At 37.2% G+C, this 13,161-nt stretch overlaps 1 protein-coding gene across 2 annotated transcripts; it reads left to right on the top strand.

Annotated features, from left to right (window-relative positions):
• The first annotated feature begins 4,877 nt into the window (after positions 1 to 4,877).
• On the top strand, positions 4,878 to 8,770 carry LOC114520894 (flagellar calcium-binding protein-like). Of its 2 annotated transcripts, none has more exons than XM_028541238.1 (2): positions 4,878 to 5,027; positions 8,063 to 8,770. In XM_028541238.1, the coding sequence occupies exons 1-2, from the start codon at positions 4,958 to 4,960 to the stop codon at positions 8,608 to 8,610; spliced, it is 618 nt and encodes a 205-aa protein (XP_028397039.1). In that variant the 5' UTR covers positions 4,878 to 4,957; the 3' UTR covers positions 8,611 to 8,770. The 2 variants fall into 2 exon arrangements, with proteins under 2 accessions (XP_028397039.1, XP_028397038.1); XM_028541237.1 differs by lacking the exon at positions 4,878 to 5,027 and adding an exon at positions 5,048 to 6,538.
• The last annotated feature ends 4,391 nt before the right edge of the window (positions 8,771 to 13,161 follow it).

Raw genomic sequence — 13,161 nt, forward strand, 5'->3', positions numbered from 1 at the left:
TTTGCTGTTCATTCATAGCATGATCTATGAAGTATAGCATGATCAGGAATTCCTAAAAACATTCATGAGTAGAACATTCCTCAAATGCTTTTAACTCTAAGTCAATGCTATTTGAATCACAAATTGTTTTAGCACGGTCGATTAATGTTTTGCATACCGATCTTTTGATGCTAGTAGGATGGTGAATTGAATTATAATTCAGATATCTGCCAGTGTGTTGATTTTCTATAAACTTCATGACTCAAAGTCCTGTTCTCTTTTATATCAAATAAGATATCTAAGAAAGATGTGGATTTATCTTTCTGTATTTCTAATGCAAATTTAATTTGAGGGTGTGTATATTATTAATATGATCTAAAGAAATTGTTTAAATATTCTAAACCATGCGACCAACTACTTAATGTGTCATCTACGTATCTAAACCAGAAAGCAGGTTTTAAACATGCTGTAGCTAGAGCTTTCGTTTCAAATTCTTCCGAGAAATTCTTCCGTCTTGTAACTATCCATGGGTTAACGGACCGAAAGCTTTGCAGTATTAAGTACTTACGTGGTGTACGGTGTACCTACCAACTAATTTACTTATTGACTGTCACCATGCAAACATACAAGAATATTATTATATAAAATTAGCTACTTATTTCGTTGGGTATATAATGAATTGCGCAATGTCGAATTGCTAAAAGGCAGGTAAAATTTTTAATGTCTGAGACCTGAAGAAGTGAATGATACAAATCTATGAATTTAGCAAGCGTTTGCTATTAACCGTTGCTCTACAGATAAAGCCCACTTGTTTCGATTTAGCCGTATAAGTATCGTGAACGCGTGTCAAGGAGGCTGATGTGCATGTGAGAATATTAACGTTCAAGTGGTTTGCCTGTGGTTTCCGTTAATTGCCGTGATATCTAACGAAAAAGTGCATGTGCGGTGAGTTTGAATTAAACTGGAAAGTTATTGATGATTATATGAGGGGCGGGGGGCTGATTATGTGATTAGAGATCACTTTGGCGATACGAGGTATGCCTATAATGTCTACCTATATATGTTTCCACACCAAATATATACTATAGACTGAAAGAAGCCAAACACGGGCTAAATTATTTAGCATTCAGGGGCCGGTTGTATAAAACTCCATTGAAATTGCTTGGTCAACCAATCGGTTCAGTCAAGTGCACTGTTTGATACACAACGCGTTCGTCAACGCGTTCGTCGCGTTGCACGGGTCTCGGTGAATTTCACGGTAAACTGTCGATTATTGCTAAAAGATACCAATTCAACATTCAAGTGCTTTGTTTCTGGTGTATTGTCGTAATATCTTACGAAAAATGTGCGGTGAGTGTGAATTAGAAAAAGGGGCTTATTTGGTTTGATAGCAAGTTTTCACTGTTGAAATACAAGGTATCGAGTATGTCTGCCAAAGTGTAAAAAATATTTATTGACTGCATGAGTGAGGTCAAACACAGGATGAATTATCTAATGCACGCCATGGAATCATGGACATCGTCAATGGTATGATCAATGTCATGTTTTGCTCGCCGAGTATTAACAGTTATTCTAGCTACCACAACGTTCGGAATAAGGCGTTACCATTAATGGTGGAACTTTGTAGGTGATAACATTCACGTTAACCGTATTTCGAAAGGTGAGAAACATATTAACTAACATGAACCCTACTTTATCGACACTTTAGTCACTACGTGCATGGTATTTTCATTTATAAACATTGTATTCAACGCATGAAACCTTAATGAGTGAGTCTTCTTGAGTGAGTTCATTCCTGTGCTGCACCTAACCATATTTCCGCTGCATTGTTCATTGTTAAATCTCTGGACATGCACATTGTGCAGGAGTTGACTGGTGTCTTCTAGAACTGAAATACTGAATGACGTGTTAATCGTATATTCTAGTAAATTTCTATTCGATCTTAATATAAAGTCCCTTAAAGTGCATAAAATGGGAATTTTTAAATTTTTAGAATATTTGTTTCAGGGGCGGATTTAGGGGTTGTCAGATGAGTCACGCGACTAAGTCAAAAAATACACAAGTCCAGGTCGAAATATTTAAACTTCAGTCAGCGAAAATAGTCATTCGATAAATTAACAGTCCAGTTAGAAATTATTAAGCTTCATGCAGTTGCCGGTCACTGACTTTTGAGCCCTCGGCAAATGAGTCATAATAGCGGATACCCGCTTGAATTTTGCCTCATCGACTTCTGATTCTAGGCATTTGATTGGCTTAGAATGAGTTTGACTCATCTTTGCGGGGGTCTGACTCATCTGTGCAATTTAAGCGTTTCCGATTGGCTGTTGGAGGGCTAATACTGGTTCTTCATTGGCTTGCCTTATCTTTGCGGGGGTCTGACTCATTCGCCAAATTTAAGCTTTCCCATTGGCTGGTGAAAGAAAAATATTGATTTCTTATTGGTTTGCTTTATTTGACTTAAAGGAAAAATATATCCTTTTCAGTAAATAAGGAATATTGAAAAATTTCTGGATGTTGACAGCGGATATTTTTAAAAATCTGTTGGATTCTACTGCTCGATCTCGCCATTTATACGGATTCGTATATTTATTTTACAAAATGGCATTTCATCGCAATGATTTGAGGTTCCTACAAGGCCCAATACAGATCTTTGTTAGGAAGTTCACGCTACAAATAGCGAATATGTCGAATAGCTTTCAGTTGCCGTCTTGTCAAGTAATATGGATAATTCCGTTACCTCGTGTGCTCGTCAACATGAGAAATCTACTGAGATAAGGTAAAGATTCATGTCGATGTTCATATAAACAATACTCCTATAAGTTCGTATAAACTATAGTCCTATAATTTGCTATGTTAACTGTATATTTGAGCGTGGTTCTGTATTAGCATATATTTGCATTCGCCCGTCGTCGTTCGGTCATAAGGTCGATTATTGTATTGTTTATTTGTATCAAGTATCAACCACGATTTACTGTATGAATTTACGTCTAACAAACAGCCTATATGCATAATACTAGATCTAGGCGCGTAAAGAAGATTTAGATATTTGTAAAATCATGTAATCCATGTTTATGTCAAAAAGTACAACGTAATCATGATTACCCACCAAACCAATATGGCAATTATGAATTATAGCGCATTATCAACAATATTGCCCAACTGTGATATTTACTGTAAAGTGTAAGCGGCATTAAGCACATATTATATTTGCCATGTAGCATAGCTTGGAGCAATACTAGCTTATGCTGTAACAGTTATGAATATTATTCAGTCACTCTTACAAATTGACCGCATTCATGTTTTTATTCCATGCCCATGGGTGTAATTTCCTATTATTGCCTGTTATTTCGGCTCACGTGTTTCTGCTATTAAAACTGAAGGCTCAGTAAACATTTAAACGTTAACATTTTTAATGCGTACTTTTCGCGTATAATTTTTGTATAAATTTCGCGTTCAGATGATAAGTTAATAATTTTTGAAATGTCATTATTCCGGGGGGCGAGGGCGGCAATTGCACCACCTCCCCGTTTTTACATCCGATATTTTGACTAACGTGCGAAAAATCCTAGATCCGCCCCTGATTTGTTTGAAATGAGTTAAGTTCAAAATTAAAATTGGGTTCTTATCACCGCCATTACTGTTGAGGGAGAATAAATAATCGACAAATTTTTGATCGACAGATTTAGCCACACTGACGACAACGCGCATGGTATTTTCATTTACATACATTGTATTAAAAGCATGAAACCGCGGCGTCTTAATGTCTAATGAGTTTTCATTCCTGTGCTTAACCTAACCACATTTCCCCTACATTTTTCATTGTTTATCTTTCTTAAATCTCACGACATGTTTAAATTGTGCAGGACCAATTGAATCACTGTGTTGCAAACACGAAGGCGGTGTTTATGTAAAGTTTAGTTAACAGATAAAAGTTTCAGTGAATAACGTCTGAAAAGATATGAGTGCGCTTATATTTATATACACGGGATTTGATGTTTCTTACCTAATATATATACTTATATATATGCAGTAAAGTGCATTAGGGTGAACTGTGTGTACGCAATTGTTATTTCATAAAAAAATTACAAATGACGATCAACTGGGACGATACTTTAGAAAGAAAGGTTCCAACACAATTCGGCGAGGATATATTGTTGACGAAATTTCCAAACCTTAATTGTATAGGACTGTCAGGTAACGAAAAAGAAAGCTAAATCTCTGATTGAAATCAAAATAATAAGAAAACGTTTGCTATTTACTGACATATAGTATCAAGTCTTCGTTGTAGTTTCGATGCGATGATCGTTATGCCATTGTTTGTTTTCGCGCGATAGCTTTTCAGCTTATCAATAGAGAACTTCCGTTACCATAACTGCTCGAAGCAGTCACTCACAGACTCTGATGAAATGTGTCGTAGTTGGAACACTGCCCAAAATTTGTGTTTTATTTCTCGAAAACAGAACTATTCACGAATAAAATTTGAAAAGATTCTACTGCATGTGCATGCATGCGGGTTGCAGAAAATTAATTTTCCATTCCGACGAAACTTTCGGTTTGAAAATCAAAGTCTTATTCATAATAAATTTAAAAGGCGCAACGCTCAAAGATTAAGCTGGCTTTGTAATTGAACTCATTCTATTGGATCTATATCGAATAAATGATTATTCTCAATTAATAGAGCTCATTTGACTGATTAGAGCATTGCGTGCATCAATCCAACCGGTTCACCATCGTGACATGCATATAAAATCAGTATGCAAATTTTTCACCAAGGTTGCCGCTCCCCTGGTATAAATTTCGTAATTATTAAATTCATGCAGGTGGGGCCGTCAGGTGCATTCGACCGAAACTGCATGGTATATAAAATATCAGATCTAGTAACACTGCGGCTCAGTCAAGCACACTGTTTGATACAATACATAACGCGTTGTAAGGATCTCGCTGAATTTTACGGTAAACGGTCGATTATTGCTAAAAAATGGTCAAATTTAACGTCCGAGTGCTTTGCCTGATGTTTGTCGTCGCAATTTCCAGCGAAAAAGTGTGCGGTGAGTTTAAATTAGACTGGAAAGTTATTAACGGTTATGAGGGGTGTGGGCTGAGATGCATGGTCAACTTTTTACTTTTGGCGAAACGAGCTATTTGGAAAGTCGAGTAATGTTTAAAGTCTACACTGAATATATATAGACTGCATGTGTAATTAGGCAACCTACTCGAGATGTTAAATATTAGGGTATAAGATTTAAGCATTGTAATAAAAAAGCTCATTCGCAAGGGCTTGTCCGAATAATAAAGTTCGGAATAAGGGCGAGAAATCGTTATCATTTGGTGGAACGTTGGGGATAGATTGTTAAAATGTACTCCGAATGGTAAGAAAACATTGACCAACACTCACTACAAACACCTGCGTGTGTAAACTTGGACCTGCATGCGGTTGGTCTCAAAGAATAGTCTAGTATTTGTCTTAATTCTACGCTTGATTTCAAGACACTTCGATTTCGATCGAAAAATTCCGCATTGCATGTTTAGAACATGAAGGAATATTCGAACTTTATTTGATCAACAAATTTGGCCGCAATGTGGTAAAAATTTGTATTTCCTCCACGGTCTTGGCCTAATTGAAGTATAGCTGTACTGCATGTGTACAATATACAAAACAAAAGAACTTGTTTGTAATTGTATTCGAAGCATTAAACCGTGATGTCTTAATGAGCGTTTATTCATTTCTGCGCTTGCCATAGGTAAACAGCATTTCCTCTTCATGTGGAGATGTTCATTGTTTGATTTGTTTCCCTTTAGTTATCTCTCGACATGTAAATAAGTAGATTTACACAATCGCTTGTACTGCTCCAATATCGGTACGGAATTTAATTAACCATCACCTTTTTACACTTTCTATGGTTAAAAATATCGTCGAAAAAACATATGCTTCACCACCATATAGGTATATTAATCGCAAGTTGTCATGCATGGGCATAAATATGTCGTTTGCGAAAGATTTTCCGGTGTGCAAATGAAATAAATTAATTTAGATATGTTTGAAAACCAGGCTTAATAAAAGGCGTAACCTCATAGATTAGGCTCGCTTTGTAATTCAAGTCATTTTACCGACTTGCCTGATCCGACGGAAATAATGATCCTCGATGAATAGAGCTGTCACATAGGTTTGACTGATTAGAGCAAACCCTATATTAAAATTCAAATTGCTTGATCAACCAACCGGTTCCCCAGTGTTACCAATATATGCAAATACTTTAACCAAAGCTGCTCAAATCTATTGAGACTGCCCCACCTTGTATAAATATGGTAAAATTAAAGTCAAGCGGGGCTGTCAATGTGCATTGGACCGAACCTGGTTTTAAAAACTACCAGATCTGGTCACACGGCGGTTCAGTCAAGTGCACGGTTTGATGATACACAACGCATTGCAACGAGTAAGCGCCTCGCTGAACTTCATAGTAACCTTCACCGTCGACTATTGCCTAAAAGATGCTCAAATTTAACCTTCAAGTGCTTTGCCTGTGGTTTATTGTTGCAATATCTAACGAAAAAGTGTGCGGTGAGTTTATTTTAGACTGGATGCAATATTAGTTAATGGTTATGAGGGAAGGGAGCCCATTTGCATAGAGATGGTAAACTTGTCAAATTTGGCGATACGAGCTATCTGGAAAGTCGAGTATTTTTTAAGTTCACACCAATATTTTATAGAATAGGCCGCTTTGATGTGTAATATTGAATAATAAATAAATCGCATGCATTTTAAAGTGATATCATAGCGAATTGGCAACATATTGATCTACTATAAGGAGAATTTCCTCTTTAAAATGGTTCAATTTTTGTTAAAATCGGTCAAGTATTCGCACAGAAATCGCAAGTTAAGTGTTAAAGTGAGCTACCACTTTGTCTTTGAGATGTCATCTGATCGGACGAGAATTAACTATTTGATTGAAAGAACGTACTTAAACCACGCTCAATATCTTGGTCGATGATATATTTGACGCTTCGAATTAACAATGCTAGTTAATCTAACCAACACACGCTAATGAAAGCTGTGAAACGCTGTTTCATTGATCCCAATAATGGAGATACTCAATTTTTTCCCTTACTCAAATCTCTCAACATGTAAATTAACTACAATGGCATGTAATGTTCCTTATTTGCACGGCATTAATTGTCATTTTCCCCTTGTGAAACCATCACCTTTTTAAATCGTTTTTTTTGTTTAAAAAATGAATATATAAATATCACTCCAGCCTCGGTCCCGCTGTGTATAATCTTTACTATTTTCTATTATCGTAATGATTGCGGCCCAACCACAAGGACCTTGTCTCTATATATAAGTAATTTGTTTCGAAGAGAACAAGTTTATCTCAATACATCGCTAAGAATAATCATAATACAATTTAATGCGTTTGAAAAATGGAGGATGCTACACAATAAATCGCAAAATCGAAAACAGAGATATTTTCAATAAAATTTGAAACGGCGCATGCGGTTTGCGGAAAAATTTGGAAAGCAAAATGGAAAGCAAAAATATATATTTCAACTGAGCTGAAATATTTCGATGTAAATAGCTTAATTGACAATGGAAGTTAATATTTAATGCATAGGATGCAGATTTAGTCATTCACAAGAAGCATGACTATGAGAGTAATTTTAAACTTTGGCTTATCGACCGTTTAAGCTAAACGCCTTTCGAACAACTGGCCCCAGGCTTAATAAAAGGCGTAACCTCATAGATTAGGCTCGCTTTGTAATTTAAGTCATTTTACCGGCGACTCGCCTGGTGCGATGGAAATAATGATCCTCGATGAATAGAGCTGTCACAAAGGTTTGACTGATTAGTGCATCCCTATATTAAAATTCAAATTGCTTGATCAACCAACCGGTTCCGGCAGTGTTACCTCTATATGCAAATATTTTAACCAAAGCTGCTCAAATCTATTGAGAGTGCCCTTTATTTGAAAATGGAGCTAGGATACTACACAATAAATCGCATCACCTAAAAAATAACATAGAAATAGTAGACATTAAGAGTTTTGTGTATTATTTTTACGGTATTGAATATACATTTTCTTTCTAGAAGCATGTATGTCGGAAATCAATTGGGCTGAAATCAATGAAAAACTTCCAACAGGTCCGGATGAGGGAGATGAACGCAAGGAGTTGTTTAAGAAATTTGACGTGATTAAAAATGGTCGGCTCGCGCTTTTTGAGGTTGAAAGGGGATTGCGATATGAGCCGAAACTCGGTGTTTTTTATGATGCAAAACCTGCCTTTAAAAGAGCGTTCGCCTTGGCTAAGGACAGCGAGGAATCAAGTTACAGGAGAGGTGATGATTACGTCGAGAAACCTGAATTCAGGTATTTCCTTCAGTCCCTTCTACAATCCTTTAAGTGTTACATGGCATTTTCCTGCGTCGATGCGAGCAAAGACAGCAGAATCGAGTTAATAGAATTTGTGAATGCTGAACCAGAAATCAAGAGATGGGTTGGAAAGATTAATGATGCTGAAGAAGAATTCAAGAAGATCGATGCCAATGGCGGAGGGTATATCTTGTTTGACGAGTTTTGCAACTGGTTGGATTCCAAAGATTTTCATATTGAAGACGATGACGATAACATTTTGTAATGATCAAAATCTGGCAGTGTTGTTTGATCTTGTCTTGATCAATCTTTAGGAAAATTTAGTTGTTAAGCACGTTTTCCAGCTTTTTTTTTGCTCCAGTTCTAGTGTAGAGCACTTGTGTACTTTTGTTAAAATAAAAGAGAGCTTCTCTGGAAGCTTTTCAGCCACGTTTTCGGTATTATGTTAACCGGGAGAAGCCCTATATGCGAGGATTTCAATTCTGCAGTACCTTGACATTTTGCGGAAAGACACTTTACCGAACGTGTATTTTGCTAACGGACATTTTGTCCAACGGACTTTTTACGAGGGCTTATCCGAATAATAAAGTACGGAATAAGGGCGGGAGATCGTTATCATTTGGTGGAACGTTGGGGATGGTAACATTGTTAAAATGTACTCCGAATGGTAAGAAAACATTGACCAACATTCACTACAAACACCCGCGTGTAAACTTCGACCTGCATGTGGTTGGGTTAAAAAAATAGTCTAGTCTTTGTCTTAATTCTTCGCTTAGAGGAATTCCGCCTAGAGGAAAAGCACTCTTATTAGATAGGGCATTGTTTAGAACATGAAGGAATATTCCAATTTTATTTGATCAACAAATTTGGCCGCAATGTGGTAAATATTTGTATTGCCCTCACGGTCTTGGCCTAATTGAAGTAGCTGTACTGCATGTGTACAATATACAAAACAAAAGATCTTGTTTGTAATTATATTCAAGGCATTAAGCCGTGATGTCTTAATGAGCGTTAATTCATTTCTGCGCTTGCCGTGGATAAACAGCATTTCCTCTGCATGTGGAGATGTTCATTGTTTGATTTGTTTCCCTTTCTCTTATCTTTACCGAACTGACTTTTTACGAAAAGTGACCTCTTTGGTAATTAGGTCAAAACATTTTAAAGATGATGTAAAGTCCGTTCTGCGCATATATTCCGCGCAGCAACACATTCCATCAGTGGGGGAGCAACTTTTGGAATGTTAATGATATATGCGATATTAGCGCGTTGTATTACAGACGGACAAGTTCTGGGGCACAATTATTTTATTTTATGTCGCAAGGCGAAGAGGCTCGAATTGTGAGTGATGAAGATAAGGCTGCTAGATAAAAGCAATATTATGCTGAAAGGAATGCTTCAAGAATTAATTTGTTGAATGAGGACACGAGATGGCGAGGCTATTTGTCGTCGCTACAGACGCTACTTTCTTGCTTGTCCTACAATTACAAATACTGTGTATTAATTTTTAAATAACGAGTGGTTTATTTACAATTGCCTTGGTTAAATTCGTCTGAATTAGGGAAGATCTTACAGTGAGGCTCAAAAGTTTGAGTCCAAATTGGCGCCGTTCTAATATTTTGTATGACCTCTTAACCTCTTTTACGTTTCAAAATATCTTGGACTTTTTCTGGCATAGAGTGAACCAGTTTTGTTAGCAGTATTGCCTCAATTCTACTGCAAAATTATCGATTGGACTCGTTGACCCCCACCGTGTATGTTGACGATTCAGTTAGCGGGATGACAACGGTTAAGGCGGCACAGAAGTTGAAAGACGATGCGATCGATTCGCGATCTTCAACGATGCCACATTTACTCTTCATGAATGGCATTCAAATAAGCTAAAATTGGAAGGCACGACAACTGACTCCGAAGAGTAAACGTTTGCAAAGCAGCAATTGGGGACACCGAGTGAAGGAAAAGATCCAGTCCAAAACTGAAATCGAGTGGGCTGTATGTTCCGACAGATTGCAATCCCGCCGATGTGGGTGACAAAGGGGAAGGAAGCAAGTTGTGGTTAAACAGAACGGATTGACCCAAAAAGCAAAATTGGGTGGAAGAAGATATCGTCACCTAATGCAAAAAGAAAGAGAAACTCACATTCATGATGATGAAATTCAAGATGTTTATTTCGTTTGGTTTTTAGTAGTTTTTAAAACTTCCGGAAATTTGCTGAAAGTTATGTCATGAATCCAACAATAAGCAATATATATTTATCAAGTTTACGTGTTTCGTAACATGAAAAATTTATTTTTTCTGCTGTTTGAAGCAAGAGTTTAAAGTGAAACCAACGCTGTCATGCAAGAGTGGAAACGCGTAAAAGGGAGTCTAGTAACTAAAGGAAATTTATGATAGTGGTAAGCCTAAAGCTGTTCGAACAGTCAAATGCAATTTCTGAACACCGGCCAACGAAAAGCTCCTTTTGGGGCTGTTTACATGAGCCCGGTTACCCGAGATTCTACGAAGCGTGAGATGATTTTGAGGTATTGAAATGAGCAGATAACATGATCCTGGCAGTCGTATAATCACTACAACAATAGCATGTGCTTGTTTGGTGTCATAAAAACTTATTTCAATACCTCAAAGTCCTCTCACGCTTCGTTGAATCTCGGGTAAACGGGCTCATGTAAACAGCCTCTTATTTACTGCGGAACGTAGTTTTCATTGATCTTTTATCTTGACGGGAAAATCGCGGTCTCAGTTGAGCAGGTTGTCAAGCAGGTGGTTGGATAGTGAATATAAGATTAGCGATTTTATTGGCTAATCACAAAGCATGTGGTCCGATTTCTAAATTTACTAATTGGTTGTTCTCAGTTACGCAACTTGCCAAGCAGGTGATTGAATGGTTAATAATTTATGATCACGAAGACAAGCGATTTTATTGGCTAATTCCCAACTACTAATGGACTTTCGGCGATAAAAATGGGATTTCCGAAAAGAATTAACTCGTAATGCAAAATTGATACAAAAATTGCCTACTTCGTATAGCTATATTTGCGCACCACTTGAAATTTTGCAGCAAAACTTTGCAAACAAATGTGGGAAAATCTTTTAAGCGAATAAATGTGGGAAAATCTTTTTATTTTGATATAAGAAGTTTACGTGTTTCGTATAACCTAAAAAATTGTAAGAATGAGCCAAAAAGATCCCGAGTGCATTACATCATTCAACACAACAGCGATATTGAAAGATACTATTCTGCCTGTCATCATGCACGTGCATTCGAGAGTATTTCGACCACTGAGCTATATTAAATTCCTGGAGGACCGGCTCGCGGCCAAATCGTGTCCGCAAAAACATGGCGGATTTTGAGCTTTGCTGACGCCACATGGTTCCTTTTGCTCATGGTGGTTACCACTGACATACCGCGATACAAGGTGAAAAACTGTGTCCATCTCCTTCCTGGTTTTTATGAAAATATTTTCGGCTTTCGGTATATATTTTTTGTATTTCATATAAAAAGGATAAAAGTGTTCCTCTTTTCCTGTTCAACAAATGGAAAGGAGACGTAGCTTTGTGCTCTATATGTCTGACGTTGTGAATGACTTAATTCACTTATCGGGGGAATGATTTTTCTCATTCGGCTGTTATTTTATAGCATCCAGGTAAGCCGGTTTATAACAATTTCAGTTTTTTCTTTCTCCTGAGCTTTGGCCTCTGTTTCTTTGGATTATACCTACTAGATATATTGTCCTGACGACATTCAAGAAAACATTGATTGCATACTTTCAGTAATTCTGCAGTTCATGTAGTGTTCAAAAAAGTCTAATTGATGTACATAAATATCCAGTTGTCCCCAAAATGTCCGACAATAGTGCCAAAAAGTTCAAGCATTTGTTATAGGAATGTATGAATAATGAAAAAATAAAAAAACCTCTGTCAGCTCGTGTCAGAATTAAAATCTTCAATTTTGTCCACAAATTTTTGATATGTATGTTTTAATATGTATTTGTTCTTGTGTGGCAATAACAGCGTCTACGACTTGTATTCATCTTAAAAAAATGCTTTATATTTTAAAAAAATGCAATTATTGATGTTTTCATGACTTTATATTTCAAAAAAACGAAACAAGTTTTCACGGGAAATCTTTTTTATAAAGGCCAGGGGGGAGAACCTGTTGTCTACTAAATCCAGGGGGGAGAACACCCTTGTAGCGGGCTCATAATTGAGCCCGGTCAGTGGTAAATGCCATGGCCAAAAGGAACCATGTGGCATCAGCAGAGCTTCTGCGGTTGCGCAGAAGGGCGAAGTCCGCCCAAGTCCGCCATGTTTTTCGGACAAAAAGATGGCTGGAAGTTACCAAAAAATAACGAGCCGGTCCTCCAGGAATTTAATACAGCGCAGTGATTTCGACACATGAATACGGCTGTTGAAACAAACCGCTGATTTTGTCTTTTAAGCCAGGTGGTTGGATAGTGAGTATAAGATTAGCGATTTTATTGGCTTTTATTGGCGATTAGCTAATATAATCGCTAATCTTATATTCACTATCCAACCGCCTGCTTGACAACCTGCGCAACTGAGACCGCGATTTTCCCGCCAAGATAAAAGCTCAATGAAAACTACGTTTTGTAATAAATAAAGGAGCGTTTCATTGGCCGGTGTTCAGAAATTGAATTTGACTGTTCGAACAGCTTTAAGCTTACCATTATCATTAATTTCCTTTAGTTACTAGACTCCCTTTACGTGTTTCCACTCTTGCATGACAGGGTTGGTTTCACTTGCAAACTATTAAATTAGATTGGCCCGGCGAAGATTATGGCGTTGAGATGGAATCGTT

This window comes from Dendronephthya gigantea, unplaced genomic scaffold, assembly GCF_004324835.1.
Source record: "Dendronephthya gigantea isolate DGI-Jeju-01 unplaced genomic scaffold, DenGig_1.0 000018F, whole genome shotgun sequence".
Classification (NCBI taxonomy): domain Eukaryota; kingdom Metazoa; phylum Cnidaria; class Anthozoa; order Malacalcyonacea; family Nephtheidae; genus Dendronephthya; species Dendronephthya gigantea.